Source organism: Carlito syrichta, unplaced genomic scaffold, assembly GCF_000164805.1.
Source record: "Carlito syrichta isolate Samal-C Ts95f unplaced genomic scaffold, Tarsius_syrichta-2.0.1 Scaffold305619, whole genome shotgun sequence".
NCBI classification, from domain to species: Eukaryota; Metazoa; Chordata; class Mammalia; order Primates; family Tarsiidae; genus Carlito; species Carlito syrichta.
The window spans coordinates 369,897-387,072 of record NW_007249715.1 but is presented as its reverse complement, the minus strand read 5'-3'; the positions used below and the strand labels follow the sequence as shown (position 1 = coordinate 387,072).

The following is a 17,176-nucleotide window of genomic DNA, read 5'->3' as shown; positions in this document are numbered from 1 at the left end:
TTCAGTGCTATCTTATCCCTTTGCAGGGAGTTTCAAGTGTTGTTTTCTTGTTTGAGTGTTAAACTCAAATGACGCAGCACCGAGCAAAGGTATGGGGAGCAAAGGAAAGAGGCTTAGTATGGAAAACTCAGGAAAGAAAATATATGTATTTGGTGGAAAATGCTGCTTACTGAATTTACAAGTGTAGATTACCATGCGGACATTTAGTAGGTGGAGAGCTTGCCCATTCTGTCAGAAATCCAATCACTGCTTCCTTGAATCCACACTGCCTTCATGTTCTGGGAAGAGAGGTGAAAGACAGCATCATGGGAACTGTGTGGTATGGAAGCCAAGGCCATGGGTGGCATGATTTGGCATCTCTGTGATGCCTTTGTGAGGGTGGGTCTACACACATGTACTGTGAATGTAACCAGGCAATGATTTTAATTTCCATATGTGGAAACAAACCACTAACTCTCTCCCGTTCTCTCCCCAGCTTCTTCCTGGAGAAGAACATGTTTGTTTTCTTCTTGAACATCTTGCGTCAGAAATCAGGCCGCTATGTGTGCGTTCAGCTTCTGCAGACCTTGAACATCCTCTTTGAGAATATCAGTCACGAGACCTCACTTTGTAAGGACATTCCTTGATATTTACCTTTGTGCTGCTGGGTGTCAACAGGGTGGAGTTTGGCGTTGTTTTCATATATCTGTGCTTATTGTGTGTGTTGGTCTGCACTAACAACATACCACTGACTGGGTGACTTAAACAACAGAAGTTAGTTTTATCATGGTTCTGGAGGATAGAAGTCCAAGGTCAAGCTGTCATCAGTGTTGGTTTCTGGTGAGGGCTCTCTTCCTGGCTTGCAGACAGCCACCCTCTTGCTTGTGTGTGCCCTTTCCTCTGTGCGTGAATGAGAGAGACAGCTATCTGCTGTCTTTCCCTCTCCTAATGGGGACACCAGTCCTAGCAATGAGGGCCTTCACCCTTGTGACCTCAACCTTAATGGCCTCCCTCAAGGTTCTGTCTCCAAATACAGTCACAGTGGGGATCAGGGCATCAGCATAGGAATTAGGGGGGTCACAATTCAGTCCGTGACACTGTGTTTATTCCCATGTGGTGGGATTCTGCAGAGGACCAGGAGAGAGTTCCCCTCTGCTGGATGGTTCTGGGGAGGCTTGCATTTCTTCAGTAATCAGCAGATGGAAAAGCATTGGAAGAAGCAGAGTGAGGAAGAGCCAGATCAGTGAGGCTTCAGTGCCTCGCTTTCCTGCTCAGTCTGCTGCCCGCCTGGTGTGTATGCGACTCTGAGCTTCTGACCCGCCCTGCCAAGCCCCAGTTTCTTTGTCTGTACCAACCACTCCAGAGGGGCAGGTGCTGCTGGCCCCCTCATTTGTAACGGCGAGACAGTTAGAGTCATTGGCCCAAGGGGACAGTAGAGAAGGTTTCATCCCCATGCATTAGCTCAGTGGTCCTCCGCTGAGGGGGTACTGTGCCCCTGCCCCAGGGGACATTTGGCAATATCTGGACACATTCTTGGGGCTGCTACTGGCATCTTGAGGGTGGAGGCCGAGGGTGCAGCAGACATTCTGTAGTGACAGGACAGGCCCCGCAGCAAGGAATGAGCCAGCTCCAGATGTCACCAGTGCTGGTTTGACACCTGGTTTGGTGTCTAATCTCCAACTTCACCGCTAGCTGACTATTCCAAGATGACTACACCAAGCCCTGGCCATGCCTGCAAGGAGTGGGGGAGGGAAGGTGAGTGGCCGAATGTCTCTGTCAGGCTCAGGCTTAGGTCCCCAGGACAGGTTTGAAAAAGTGCTCCATGGGTAGAGGGAGATGGGATGGTAGCATGTCTCCTTAGAAGCGGGAGAGAAAGGGTGGCCACCAGGTGGCGCTGCTGCCTTGGAGCTGCCTTACACTTACCAGGGACTGCAGGTTGACAAGTGTGGGTTGATCCAGTCTCCCTCAGGGGTTTCCCTTGTTACCAGCTCCTGTTTTGTGGGATGCGTACAAGTGTGGTTTGGGAAGACTCTGAGGGGAAGATCCAGTTCAGCAGCTCAGGCCCTGGACTCAGACGGAAGCAGGGCCTGGGCTGGCTCTGTCCCACATGTGCCGGTGGTCATGCTCCAGGCTGTACTGTGTGTCTGTCCGTCAGGACGTGGCAGGAGCTGGGGACTGAGTGGCCGAGCAGTCAGCATGAGGGTGACTGTGCGGTCTCCCAGGCCTGGCGGGTGGGAGTGTTGTGGTGCTGGCTTCACCAATTTAACCAGGTTCCCCTCCCAGCAGCCCAGCCAGGCACAGGCTGGCTGTACCGAAGCTGGCAGTGGGCAGTCACAAGTGCTGGCTCTCAGGGGTTTCTTGGACTCTCACGGCTTTTCTTTTTCTGTTGTATATATTTAAGGAATACAACTTGATGATCTGATATACAGATATGTTGTGAAATAATCACCACAATCAACAAGCTGATTAACATACCCTTTACCTTACAGTTGCCGTGTGTGTATGTGTGTGTGAGATGAAAACACCTAGGCTCTATCCTCCTAGCAAAAATTTCAACTATATAGTACAGTGGGGTTTTTTTTCTTTTTTTGTTTTGTTTTGTTTTTTTGAGTTGGAGTCTCACTCTGTCACCCAGACTGGAGTGCAGTGGACGCTCCCGGCCACTGCAGCCTTGCCTGCTGGGCTCCAGTGATCCTTCTGCCTCAGCCTTCCGAGTAGCCGGAATTAAAGGCATGCGCTACCATGCCCGGCTGATTTTTTGATTTACTGTAGAGATGAGGTCTCGCTACCCAGGCGGGTCTCGAACCCGCGGGCTCAGCCTCCCAAAGGCACGGGATTACAGGCTGAGCCACCGAGCCCGGCTTTTTTTTCTTTTTTTGAGTCAAAGTCTGCTTTGTCGCCCATTGCTGACATGCAGTGGCACGGTCATGGTTCAGTGCAGTCTTGACCTCCTGGTCTCAGGCCATCCTCCTGCTTAAGCCTCCCGAGTAACTGGGACTACAGGCATGCATTCCCACACCTGGCTATTTTTAAATTTTTCTGTAGAGATGAGGTCTCACTATATTGCCCAGGCTGGTCTCGAACTCCTGGGCTTAAGCAAGCCTCCTGCCTCAGCCTCCCAAAGTGCTGGAATTACAGGCATGAGCCATCACACCTGATCTGTTATTAACTGTGGTCACTGTGTTGTACATTGGAGCCCCAGAATGATTTGTGTTGCATAACAGAAGCTGTGCACCCTTTGACTAGCATCTCCCTTCCCCTCCCCCCGTGAAGCACCTTTTGACTCTCTGCTTCTATGAGTTGGACGCTTTTAGAGACTATGCGATATGCATGACTCTTTTGGTACTGGGACCAAGCGGGATGCCCTACTATGAGGACTGGGCAGACTCCCCTTGCTTTCATGACAGGTCACCCGAGCACTCTCGTAGACCCTGCAGAAAGGGCGGAGGTCAGTGCTCATTTACAGAACTTGGGTGTGCAGGGGGTGGGGAGGGTAGATGACCTTTGTGTTTATTTTCATTTTCTTGTCACAGACAAAAGCGTCCTCACTGTCAAACACCAACGAAAGGCAACCGCTAGGAAAGTAGAGAAGGAGCCTCACCCTGCCAGTCGCTGGTGTGCAGACTATTCTATTGCAGGCTTCACTTTCCCACCCTGCTGTGCCCTCAGACCATCTCTTGGGCCTTTCGCGAAGCCTGTGTGGTTGGGCTCTAGAGTTGTGGCCTGCTGGGCCGTAATCTATATAACCTGACTGAGGGCATTTGGGTGGTTTCCAGTTTTTCACTCTTACAAGCAGCCATTTCACAAATGCACCTGTTGCCTGGTGGGTTGGTGACCTAAGTGACAGAGTCCCGAGAGACTGAGATGACTTACAGACTCCCAGGTTTATTAGAAAAGTATGCCACAGAAAGTCAGCCGCATGGTGAAGGAGTAGCAGAAAAAACCCAGCCCAATAAGAGAGGCACCTCCACTGCCCTGTGGTGCTCCCCCACCGCCCACAGCGGCGTCTCCTGGAGGCCCTGGAAAAGTCCCTCCTGGGGGATGGAGCCCACACTGCTGTGCTCTGTGTGGAGCTGAGCACTCACAGATGCATGTCTGAAGCTTCCAGCAGAGCGTCTGTGCTGATGGTGGCCCAGAAACCACTCACCCGTCCCAGTAGGGTCACCCAGACATCCCAGCAGCCCCTTCTCTTGTCAGCCCATTTCCCTTCCTCATCAGAGCCAGAATGATGCAGAGTGAAAAAGACGTGCTCCAGGTGTCAGAGTCACCTGCGCTGCTTGTGACCCTTTGGATTCTAGGGGACTAAGGAAATTGGACTATTCAAAGAATGGAATATCAGATAGCAAGATTAGAAAAAGGGGGAGAGAAAGGGAAAGGAAAGCGGACCGAGCTGCCACTGTGGCGCACACTGCAGTGTGGATGACTCTCCACCGTGGTGGCGAGCAGGAGGCCGGGCAGCAGCGAGCGCGTGGTCCTACTCTGTCCAGTGGGGCTCACGGGCAGAACGAGGGGTGGTAGTCAGTGGAGTGGCTGCCTCTGGGGAGGGGGTGCTGGCAGGCAGGGGTGTGAGGGAGCCTATGGAGAGCTGCTCACGTCCCATGTCTGAGCTGGGTGGTGCTGATGCGGTGCATGCGTGTGAAAAATTCACCAAGCTAGACCCCAGGGCTTGATAGACATATGCGTTGTGAGGTAATCACCACAATCAAGCTAGTTAGCACGTCCATCACCTCATAGCTACCATGTGTGTGGGGGAAGGGGTGAAAATACATAGGCTCTATCCTAGCAAATTTCAAATATATGACACAGTATTTTTTTTGAGTCAGAGTGTCACTGTATCAGAAGCTCATATATATGTATGTAAATAGCTCATACGTATGTATTTAAAAGACGTGCATATACTTGAGGTACATATGTGGGTGAATTTCTACATATCAAGCTATATACTCAGGATTTATGATATATGTAACTCATTTTAGAAAACATTAAGATTCTTTGGACCCTACCCCAGACCTCTCGCTCATTACTTGGAATGGGCCTTTGGAGCTGCCTCAGGAATTGTTGCAACCAGGAGATTTTGTCTGTTTGTTTGTTTTCTGAGTTGGGGTCTCACTCTGTTGCCCAGGCTGGAGTGCAGTGGCATGGTCACAGTTCACCACAGCCTCAGCCTCCTGGGCTCAGGTGAGCCTTCCATCTCAGCCTCCCTAGTAACTAGAGCTACAAGCGCACAGCACCACACCCAGCTAATTTTTTTTTTACTTTTTGTAGAGACAGGTTCTAGCTTTGTTGCCCAGGCTCGTCTCAAGCTCCTGGGCTCAAGCTGTCCTCCCATCTCGGCCTCCCAAAGTGCTAGGATTACAGGTGTGGTCTACCGCATCCTACCAACCATTCTTCTTCTTCTTTTTTCTTTTTTTTTAGTTAGAGTCTCAGTCTGTTGCTCATGTTGGAGTGCAGTGGCATGCTCATGGCCACCGCTGCCTTGACCTGCTGGGTACCGGCGATCTTTCCACCTCAGCCTTCCAAGTAGCTGGAACTATAGGTGCATGCTACCATGCCCAGCTAAATTTTTTGATTTATTGTAAAGACAAGGTCTTACCATGTTGCCCAGGCTGGTCTCGAAACCATGGGCTTAGGTAATCCTCTCGCTTTGGCCTCTCAAAATGCTGGGATTATAGGCTTGAGCCACCACGCCTAGCCCAACTATTCTTCTAAGACTCCGCACTGTACATCCTGTCTGCCGTGCCCGCTCAGAGAAGGCATAGTGACTTTTCTGAATACAGTGGCTTTCCCAGAGAACCAGCTTCTGAGGACCTACTATGGGCCCACATGATGGCTTCTGTCACGACCCTGAGCTCCAGGATAGCTTTTTGTGCTGTTTTTGGTGATTGCAAACAGGCATCGCAATAAGATTCTGATTGACCTAAGTTAGGTATCTCATTGGCACAAGTAACCTCATGGCTTATTTTCTACTCATCCATGTGTGATGTGGTAGCTGAGATTTTGAGTCTCTAAGAAAGGCAGTAAGGAGAATCTTGGCAATTGATGTCCTAGAGCACTGATCTTGTGCCCCTCCATCCTGAGTGGCTTTTGTGCATCAGCATCACCCCCTTTAACCACTGCCCTGTGAGGAAGGTTCTGCAGTTCTGTTCTCCAGGGGAGGAAACTGGGGAGGAGGTGTCAGCAGCTTGCCTGAGGGCACACAACTGGGAAATGGCAGAGGTGAGATCTGGACCCAGGCAGGCGGGTCCACGTCGGAACCAGTGCCTGCCAGACATGAGCACCTGCCGACACGTGTGGGACGTGCTGAGTCGGGCCCACCCCTCGGGTCAGGGCTGCGCCCAAGAGCCATGGCCTGCTGAGCTCCAGGGAGTTCTGAGCCTTGGAGGAACAGGGTACCATGCCCCTCAGCCTCACCTGGAGTGCAGGCGTGATCATGGGTCCTGCTCTGCCTTTCGCCACCTGTGTGGGCAGGTGTGCTGGGGCAGTGCTCACATGCCAGTCACCCAAGGACAGACAGTGGATGGCAGTGCCTGCCTTGCAGGATAGCTGGTAAGATCTCAGAGGGGCACGTGTCCAGCGAGGGCCCAAGGCCGGGACCTCCGCCTGCAGGCCTGCGTTGGCTTTGGGCCTGTGGCCAGCTTTCAAGAGGAGCTGATGCAGCGGCGAGCAGTTCACAGTCAGGAGGGCCCATGTGAGCATCTGTGGTCTCCATTTGATGCTCGCCGCTGCATCAGCTCCTCTTGAAAGCTGGCCACAGGTGGAAGCTCACCATGCTGGGTGGCATTTCCACTGGCCCAGGAGCTGGGGCTGCTTTCCAGGGGGTCCCAGTGCCCCGGGGCCCTCATCACCCCATTTCCGTTGTCGGTCCCCATTAGTGCATGACGAGCACAGGCTCTGACATGAGACCTAAATTTGATCCCTTCTCTGTGACTTGCCAACTCTGTGTCCTCAGGCAAGTTAATCAACCTCTCTGAGCTGTTTCTGCTCATCTGCAAAATGGGAAGAATGAGCCCAAGTCTGCAGTATGGCTGTGATGCTTAATGATAATGTAAAGCGCTCAGCCCAGTGCCACGCTTATAGTAGGGATTCAGCATCAGGTGACCTTCATGAAATCGTATTGCTGTATAAGGAGGAAAAAAACCCCTGTAGCTCTCTGTGGCATTCAGGCATGATGACAGAATTTGTGATGGCAGAATGGGTCAGCTTTTTATGAAATCCGGTGCTTTCTGCCCTGATCCACAGTTGGCTTCTGAAAATGCCCACACACCAACTGGTCTCCCCACCTCTTGGTTGAACTTGCCATTTGAGTATCTTTTCCCATTTGGTGTGGGAGGGCGGGAAGGGCTTTCCTCTGGCAGTGCCTTTGAACTTGCTGGTGCCTCTGCATGGTTGAAGGGGAAGTTGCTCCTGGTAGGTCCCCGGAACCCAATGGAGTCGAGTCCATTAACGTGGTCATCTGCTGGCTACCTGGCATCCTTTATGGTCTTCCCTGCAGCCTGTGCTAACCTGTCTGTTTTGCTTTGTTTTTTCTCCTAGATTATTTGTTATCTAATAACTACGTTAATTCTATCATTGTTCATAAGTTTGACTTTTCCGACGAGGAGATTATGGCATATTATATATCGTTCCTGAAGACACTTTCGTTAAAGCTCAACAACCACACTGTCCACTTCTTCTACAATGAGGTGAGTGGTAGCCAGAGGGACACATGTGGGAACAGAGCTCAGGCAGCGTGGGCAGCGCCTTGGAGCCAGGTGGTCCCACGTCATGTACAGAGACTTGGTGTTCTCTCTCATGGTTCTTAAGCAATGCTGTTGGGCTTTGCCATGCTTAAGCAATTTTTTCTGTTATTGTTAAACAAGTTACCTTTCTGTTTTGAACATAAAATTCAGTTTGTGCTGAGAGCATTGTACTTGGCAGAGAGAAGCGCCCAGAAGTTGTCTTGGGGTAGTGTTGCTCTTTGGAAAAAACAGGAACTTAATCAGACCTGGCTTTGCCACTTCCCAGCTGTGTGACCTTAGGGAAGTCTCAGTCCCTTTCTGAGCCTCAGTTTCCTTGTCTGAGAAATGGGAATGAGAATATATACAGGGTTTTTAGGGACAGGATGAAATGAGGTGATGTCTTATTGCTGGCTCCCAAAACTCCTAGGCATTGCTGTTCGCTATAAGCCTATGTCCCTGGCATTCTTGGGGAGAATTATTGACAACTTAAATGAATTGCTGCTGCTCTCACAGCTTAAAGGATCTTGAGTGATCAGGTCAGTTTATCTCATATATCAGAATGCACAGATGCTGGCTCTGCCTGGGCTGCTTCATCCTGGGCTCAGCCACATCAGGAAGGACCCAGGCTTCTTCATCTTCCTGCTCTGCTGACTACAGTTGGCACTGTCCTCAGGCTCAACCCCTCATGGTCACACAATGGCTGCAGCTGCTCCAGACATCACGTGCTCACTTACCACTGCCAAAATGCCCAGTGAGCTCACTTCCCTTCTTGTGTCCCTTTTTAACTTCCAGAAACCTTTCCCAGAAGCCTCCCACTTCCCCTCACATCTCCTTGGTCAGAATTGAGTCAAATCGAGTGCTTATTAGGTATCAGGTGCTGGGGCAAGCATGGGACCAGAAATGATCTCACTTCATCCTAGCAACCAGGAAGTGGATGTTATTATTCCCACTTTATAGATGAAGAAACAGAGGCTTAGAAATACTGCATCGCATAATTTAGAAGCAGTAGAGCAGGCAGTGAACCCAGGACTTGTGCTGCCTCGACTCTTCTGTGTCTTCTCTGCTGTGCCTCCTGTCTCTTACCACACCCCCAGGAATGAACCACTGAATTAAGGCTCACATTAGCATCAGTTTTTGTCTTTTGTGAAGACTCTGAGGAGATTCAGAAAGCTTGGGTGGGGGCAGACCTGGCTTGCGGGTCTGTAACTTGTCTTTGTGACTTCTTTTGTTTTAGCACACCAATGACTTTGCCCTGTACACAGAAGCCATCAAATTTTTTAATCACCCTGAAAGCATGGTTAGAATTGCTGTAAGAACCATAACTTTGAACGTCTATAAAGGTAGGTTTCCTTGCAGGCTCATGCCCGGGCTGATTTCTAACTGGACAGCCAGCACTCGCTCCCATGTGTCTGTGCGCCCGTTCTCTAAGCGTGACCAGGGAGCTCGTTGACGGAAATTGTGGAGCTTCATATGGGGGCTTGCAGTCATTAGATGTTGGCCAGCCCCTCATGGAGATCTTTGCCCAAGGACCACTGCCTTCTTGGGGCATACTTTTGTTTTCTTTTTAAATTTGTGATTCAGGGTCTCACTCTGGAGGGCAGTGATATGGGCTGGAGGGCAGTGATACGGTCACAGCTTACGACAGCTTCTGCCTTCTGGGCTCAGGCGATCCTCCTGCCTCAGCTTCCCCAGCAACTGGGACTACAGGCGTACGCCACCATGCCTGGCTGAGTTTTTGAATTTTGTAGCGATCAGATCATGCTATGTTGCTCAGGCTGGAATGAGTTCCTGGGCTCCAGCGATCCTCCTGCCTTGGCTTCCCAGAGTGCTGGGATTACAGGCGGGAAGCCGTTGCACTGGCCTTCTGTGCAAGGTGAAGCCTTGCTTGGTGCTACACGGGAGCAGGATGTCCAAGAGAGGTACGCGTTGTACTCAGAGTGGCCACACGAGAATTTGATAAAGCTAAGTTGTCTTTTAATTGTTAGGTTTAAGTGTGTTTTGGCTTGTAAACTTCAATACAGCTGGGGGTAATTTGATCTTTACGTAAGGTAGAAAAAGCATGTCGCACCATGAACAGCAGGGGGCAATATTGTATTTCCAACTGGTTGCAAAGCCCAGGACCAACAGATTTCCCCTTCAAGATGTACTTAATGCACAGAAAATTGCCGGGGAGAAAGCCCTGCCCTGCTCTCTGCCTGCACTGGCACAGAGGCTGGCCGGCTACAAGGTTTCTAACTGGAACTGCCCCTCCGAGGTGATGCCCTGGACATTCTCTGCTTAATGCCTGGGTTATTTCCCCTGTCTTTACCACAGTAAAGCTGGGACTATTGTCTTCTCAGGAATAAAGGGCTTTGACGTTCATGAGTCAAGATGTTCCTGAGAGCCTCGCTCTGGGATTGCATTACATTTAAGAGCCTCTCTGAGGGCCCAGATGGACCCAAACAGAGGTCACAAACTGAGGACCTGAGGACCAAATCCAGCCATCAGACGTGTTTTAGTTTGCGTAGGTGGTTTATGAAAAAACACACAGTTGCCAGTTGTTTACCAATGGGAATCTTTCGCGTGACAGTCTGGATTTCTGACTTGTAAGCGTGGATGTGGCTGTCCCGCAGGGCAGGGGTCAGCCGACTGCAGAAGCCGTGACCTTTTTGGGGCCAAGGCCCGTGCTCCCCAGGTCCCATGCTGGGCTGCCAGCCAGCCCAGCGGCTGCTCTGAGTTTGTGGCCCGGCCCAAGCTGCGGTGGTCCCATGCCTCCTGCTCCGTTTTCTCCTGTTCCCCTCTAACCTGTATCTCTCGATTTAGATGCCTCGCTCTCCGTCCCCCGGCAGCTGTCTCTCCCTCCTGGTTCCTAACCCTGTTAACTGTTGTCTGTTTTTTGCCTTTCCTCCAATGACGATTCCTGTGTTCCTTATTCCAGTGTCATGTAAGTTATTAACCTCTGGTTTTCCGCTTTCTTAACTTATCCGCACTTGTGAGTGCAGGAAGCTTGCTTGAGAATGGTGTAATGTTCACTGCAGTCTAGCTCAGCCCACTGCTCATAGTGGGCTCTTCAGTGCACGAATTCTGTTAGCCCAACTAGTTTATCTCATTAATTTAAAAAATAGCTTAAGAGCTGCCTTGATGAGTTTAGTTTTATGAATAAGATAAACATTTTCAAGTATTTCCAGGAAAGACAAACAATTTCAGATTATAGCAGAGGACTTTTTCACTGTGGTTTTGGTTTGTTTGTTTTTTTTAATCTCAAGTTATTTTTGGTAGCTTGACTTTTTTTTCCTTTTCCTTTGTGAATTTTCTCAGTGGATAACCAGGCCATGCTGCACTATATCAGAGACAAAACTGCTGTCCCTTACTTCTCCAACCTGGTCTGGTTCATTGGGAGCCACGTGATCGAGCTTGATAACTGTGTGCAGACTGACGAGGAGTAAGTGCCATCCCAAGGTTGCTCGGTAGAGAGGCAGGGCAGTTAGGGGACAGTTCAGTTTTTGTCAAGGAAAAATGAACACGAGAACAGCCCTTACCTACGTGTAGGCAGAGCATGTACTTCCATATTGCAAGAGGTTCTGCCTATCTGTTTATAACAGCAGAAAGTTGGAAACCGCTCAGCTGCCTTGCAGAGGGGGATGGGGAATAACATTGAGTACACCCATAGACAGCACTGCTTGGCAGCTGGGCCAGGAGGAAGACAGTCTGTCAGCTATGAATGAGTGGTCACAGTGTGCTACATCCACGGACGATGGAATAGTGTTCAGCATGGGCGCTTGCCTGACGTGGGTGAACCTCAGAAACGTTCTGAGGGAGAGAAGCCAGGCACCAAGGACTACATGTTGTGATTCCTTCACTTGAAGCCGAATAGACAAGTCTGTCTAGACCAGATTAGTAGTGTCCTAGGGCCAGGGTGTTGGGGGAAATGGGAAGCAATGACTAATGAGTGGGAGGGGGCGGTAAAAATGTTCTAGAATTGATTGCCGTGATGGTTGGGCCATCTGAATATACTAATAGCCATTCAACTGTATGCTTTTAATGGGTGCGTTTTATGATATGTGAATTATATTTCAATAAACCTGTATTGAAAAGAAGATGACCATGGGGCTTTCGTCCTCAGGGTGATGAGTGGAGGTGGTGACTGTATTTACACAGTACAAACACAATATCGTACCCCAGATAGGTTGCTCTTTGCAACAGATTCTGCTTTGAGGTGGTAAGAGTGTGCTCCCCAGCTGGTGGAGTGAAACTGACTCTGCCCTAGAGACCCACCCAGCATGCCTGTTGCTGACTGCAAAGAGATAGAGACCACCAGGGCAGGGCCTGGGGGAGGGTTGTTGTATCCTTGTGCTGGGTCCTGCTTGGCATCAGGGCCAGTGGGGCAGCATAGCTGCTAGGGCCTGGTTACTCTCAGAACTCCTCTGGAGCATTTAATTCCCGAGGGTTCATTGCTCTGTTCACACTGCATATGTGGGAGACGGGATCTTGCCACACTGGTGAGCGGCTACCCTTGTGCGATGGCTTACTGCAAGAGCCTAGCTGCTTTTTGCTTTGTTTACCCCATTTTTGGGAGACTGCGATAATGGGAGTGGTGGTACTGAGGCCCCGGAGATTAGGGGAACCCCAGCTGTCCCCTAAAATTGATTACACAGACCTGTCCATTTTCCCTTTGCTTATGTCCCCAGAAAGGGCCAGGCCAGTGTCTCTCAAGACTAGCTCAAGTTTTGGTTGTAGGAATGAACCCGCCGTGACCTAAGTCTCAGGCCATTGGTGTCAGGCCCAGAGGCCTCCAGGCTGAGATGGTCATTTCTCTGGCAGGCACCGGAATCGGGGGAAGCTGAGTGACCTGGTGGCAGAGCACCTTGACCACCTGCACTATCTCAATGACATCCTGATCATCAACTGTGAGTTCCTCAACGATGTGCTCACAGACCACCTGCTCAACAGGCTCTTCCTGCCCCTCTACGTGTACTCACTGGAGAACCAGAACAAGGTGGGTCTGCGGGACCTGACCCATGGTGCCTGCGTGCTGAGGCCGCCCTCCGAAGCGGGGACAGTCGCCTTGAGTGGGGCTGAGCTTTGCAAGGACCGAAGCTTTGAGTCTGAAGGAGACTCCTTTCAAAGCATGCTGGCTTTCCTTGCCTTTCCTCCTAGGTCCTGAGACATTGACAGAGAGAAAGAAGACAGGGGGAGGGGGAGAGAGAGAGACAGAGAGAGGCAGAGTGTGTGTGTGTGTGTGTGTGTGTGTGTGTGTTTGTGTACGCGAGAGAGAGAGAGAGAGAGAGAGAGAGAGAGAGAGAGAGAGAGAGAGGACTGTAAAAGTGAATGAGAAATGATGACTGCCTCAGGAGGAAACAAGAAACCGCTCTGAATTTAGGTTTTTGGTTTCTGTGCATACTTCCCTGAGGTGTTCTCTTCCCCAGTAACTTTTTTCCAGACTTGCTGATTCACTTGATTTGGAGAAGCTGCAGACAGTGACAAGATGTGCACAGGATGGAGGAACAACATAGTGCATGCTTAGGGAACCAACCTGGGGTGGTACTCGTCCCAGGGCCCCTGTGGGAATGGCGGGTGGCTACATGAAGGTCCTTGGGCATCCTCCCCTCAGGGCTTCTGGTGCAGTGGGTCTGGGGTGGCATCGGGAATTGGGGTATTTAACCTGCCCTCAGGTGACTGGGCTGCTGCTTCTCGGATCCCCTATGGAGAGGCTGCTTTGGGAGGCCAGACCTCTGTGCTGTCCTGCTAGGGCTGAGGAGTCCTGAGAAAGAGCAGGGGTCTCAGCAGACAGAGCCAGCTGGTCATTCTACAGGGGTACCCTGGAGTGGTGTAGTTTTCTTTTGGGAGAAGGAACATGGAGATTCTTAATACAAATAAGTAAATTTTTAAAATTGCAGCCTTGCTGGCTATATCCCAGGCGGCACTGGGTGGCAAAGACAGAGTAGGAAAAGTAGAGTTTCAGACCTGCACTCAAATTCTACCTCTTTCCTGTCCTAACTCTGTACCATGGATGGGCCGTTAAATCTCTCTGAGCCATTTCTTTGGCTGCAAAAAACCCCCTTCCTCACAGAGTGGGTGTGAGAGGGAGCTCCTTGGTGCTCAGGACACCCTGAAGGCTGCATGGAAACGCTGTCCTGAGAACAGGCCTCCCAGTCCTCCTGCTGGGGTTCCTGGGGCCCAGTGGGAGATGAGGGTTCTTGGGAACTGAAGGAGTGCGTTCTTCTCCTGGGTCAGCCTCTAATCTGACTAATGGTGAGAGATTTCTTAGGTGGGAAAAATGGCACTGAATGGAATTAGGCTGGGAATGTGTTTCGCAAAGCAGACTCTTGACCAGCACCAGACAAGATGACCTGGGGCTGTGGAGCGAGATGGCAGGATAGGATACCTCTATTGAGACAGAGGGCTTTTGGCATTGTGCATTCATGGTGCTCCCTTGTGTGACTAGGACCTCTCTCTCCTTCCCCTTCTAGGGAGAGCGACCGAAAATCAGCTTGCCGGTGTCACTTTACCTTCTGTCGCAGGTATGTTTGACCGTTTGCTTGTGTCCCCACCACTCTTAGGGTCCCTTGGAGTGCTGTTCCCTTTCCGAAAGTTCCCAGGTTTCATTGCCCCATCGTCTCTCTGTGTGTCCCTCAGCTTAAAATAAAATAACAATAAAAGAGAAAGATGAGGCTGGGCTTGGTGCCTTCTGCCTGTAATCCCAGCACTTTGGGAAGTTGAGGCAGGAGGATCGCTTGAACCCAAGAGTTTGATACCAGCCTAGGCAACATAGAGAAGCCTCATCTTTAAAAAAAAATTTAAAAATTCACCAGATGTGGTGGCACCTATAATCCCAGCTACTTGGGAGTCTGAGGTGTAAGGATCACCTGAGCTCAGGAGGTCAAGGCTATGGTGAGCTGTGATGGTGCCACTGCACTCCAGCCTGGGTGACAGTGAGACTCCGGCTCAAAATAAAAAAAGAAAAAGAGGGGAGTTCTATTTCCTAGACACCGAACAGAAGTGGTATGTATCTTCTTCATGGTAGGGGATGGAAATTTAAAGAGAAATGGAAAATAAATGAAACTCTTGCGCTTGTGTAGTTGCTTTTTACCATGAGGACCAAGGTTTCCAAAACAACCAAGGAGGCCCTTCAATGCCCTGGAAATGTGGACTGCGTGGCTCTTATTCATGGTGGTTTGAAATAAGCCCCAGACTGCAGGATCCATGATGTGTGTGCACGCAGCAACCTTAGTTTGACAAACTTCCTGTAAAAGGCTATTTTTAAAGGGCTTTGTCGTGGTTCTGGTTCCCAGATTACCTTCTGGAAGGTACCTTGTAGCAGCCCCAGCTCCCAAATCTGTGTCTTGCACCAGTTTGTCTGTCCTCCTCCTTAAACAAGTGTTGTCCTTCGTGAAATTATGTAATATTTACAAGAAGGGAAAAACTCCATGGTGACCCAGTTACATAACTTTACAAATATTTTTATTACAAATATTTTATTATAAGCAGACCGTCTCATCAGACTGTCAAGTAGTCAAACGCTTGACCAGAGCTCTGTTCCCACTTCATCAGAGACACAGGTATTTGCTTGCTTTGATGAGTGACTGTCCCCGCCCCCCCAACTGACCTCCAGCTGTTTCAAGTTTGGGCAAGGCTGTGTCCTGTTGGCCTGAGAAGAAGGTCTCGGGCTGCTGCCTCCTCCCCCTGTTGATCCGGATGTGGCCTGCCCAGGCTCCCATCCCAGAGTCTTATACTGGGCTCTGTTTGCTTAGAGCACTGTGCAGTGCCCACTCTGTCTGAATGCTGCTGTGTGCGACCAAGCTCCACACACCCCAGCCTCTCCTGGCAGTTTCTTCTGCTGCCTTGTTATGAGTCTGCCAGCATCTCCTGCTTGGGATTCTGAGATTCTGGCAGGATCCCAGTGGGCCAGTTCTCAGCTGCAGGAGTCATGTGGAAAGCGTCCTCAGGACCTCCAGCTGTTGGAGCTTCACTGGGCAGGGCTGCCTCTGGGGAGTGGGGCTACCAACCTCCTAGCTGGTACTTGAGTGCAGAGGAGTTATACCTTTTCTCTGAGAACTCTCTCATTTTCTTCGTGAAGAGCCAGTAGCCCATGCATCCAGTAACTTGTTTCAGTATCTCACAGAAAACATGTTCTGTAATTCAGTGGTCCTCAAACTTGACTAATAGATTCCTTTTTTTTTGAATTGGTCACTCTGTTGCCCAAGCTGGAATGCAGTAGCAAGATCATGACTCACTGCAGCCTCAACCTCCTAGGCTTAGGGAATCCTTCTACCTGGACCTCCCAAGCAGCTGGGACTATGGGCATGTACCACCACGCCTGGCTGATTTTTTGTTTTTTTGGAGAGACGGGATCTCACTATGTTGCCCAGGCTGGTCTCGAACTCCTGGGCTCAAGCAGTCCTCCCACTTTCCCACTTCAGCCTCTCAAAGTGCTGGGATTACAGGCATGAGCCACTGCACCCAGCCCCTTTCAGGATTAAAAATCTTGAACCCTTCCTCCCCTGCTTTTTCATTTAACTTAATTAAAATGTGGCCAACATGTGGGAAAGCCCAAAATTTGTCCTCAAAACCCTTCATCACTATAAAATCAGTGCATACTTACAAGTTAATTTACAAACACAGCTAGAGAACCACATTGACAACAACTAATTTAGTGTGACGGGTGTTGCTGTCCCCTAAAACTCAACTGCCACTCCACCACAGAGTGTGGTTGGCAGACTGACCTAGCCCTTTAGTATGGCCTGCACGCACTTACACATACGTTGCGCTGACTCTTAGTCAGAGCCAGGAAAATGAGCTTTGCGTATATCCACAGGCAGGAATTGGTTGGTCTTTGTCCTAGGGAGCCTTAGAAGGGGATCACTAAATGTGTGTAGACTGAATAAAAGAAACGTGTTGATGATCAGTTATGGCCACATTCATACACGGTGCATGATATTTGTGGAATGAATGAACTTAGTGGCTGGATTCTTTTTTTGTGGTTGAGTGACAGTAATTTGGCTGTGAAGAAGGTGAGAAAAATCATCGTCAGCATCCCTGACATTTGAGTGGATTATGCTGTGTGGGGTCTATCACAGCAAAGGTTTCCCTGGTATTTTAAAAACAGATGCACCTTTTTTTAAAGGTAGGTGCCACTTTTGGCTATTTTGCCTGTATCTTTTACTTAATTTGAATTGTATTTGTTTGGATAATATAGTCCCCCTGTTCCACCAGTATAAAACATGACATAGAAGTCTCCCTGTTACCCTGTCCCCTGGACACCTAGTCTTGTTCCCCAGATGCAGCTTGTGTTAGTTTCTGCTTTCACTTTCTTTTATTAACAATTTTTTTAAATCAAAAAGTTCTTTACAGTTAAAAAGTTTAAGCAGGTACAGACTTTTCTGGTTTTGTTGAGGCTCCTGATTTCTGTCTCCAGAAACAACTGTACTTGCAGGGTTCTCGCTTGGCCTTCCAGAGACATTCTCTGCCAGGGGTTCTCAACTGAGGATAACTTTGCTCCC

At 49.8% G+C, this 17,176-nt stretch overlaps 1 protein-coding gene across 1 annotated transcript in view; it reads left to right on the top strand.

The window, feature by feature from the left end:
- Positions 1–17,176, top strand: part of CLEC16A (C-type lectin domain containing 16A) — a 212,941-nt gene that overhangs the window by 15,216 nt on the left and 180,549 nt on the right. Inside the window, exons 3-9 of the mRNA XM_021714311.1 lie at positions 476–609; positions 7,513–7,661; positions 8,932–9,037; positions 10,615–10,620; positions 10,995–11,118; positions 12,498–12,672; positions 14,147–14,197. Of these exons, the coding sequence (XP_021569986.1) occupies positions 476–609; positions 7,513–7,661; positions 8,932–9,037; positions 10,615–10,620; positions 10,995–11,118; positions 12,498–12,672; positions 14,147–14,197 (745 nt within the window). The remainder of the gene's footprint in view (positions 1–475; positions 610–7,512; positions 7,662–8,931; positions 9,038–10,614; positions 10,621–10,994; positions 11,119–12,497; positions 12,673–14,146; positions 14,198–17,176) is intronic.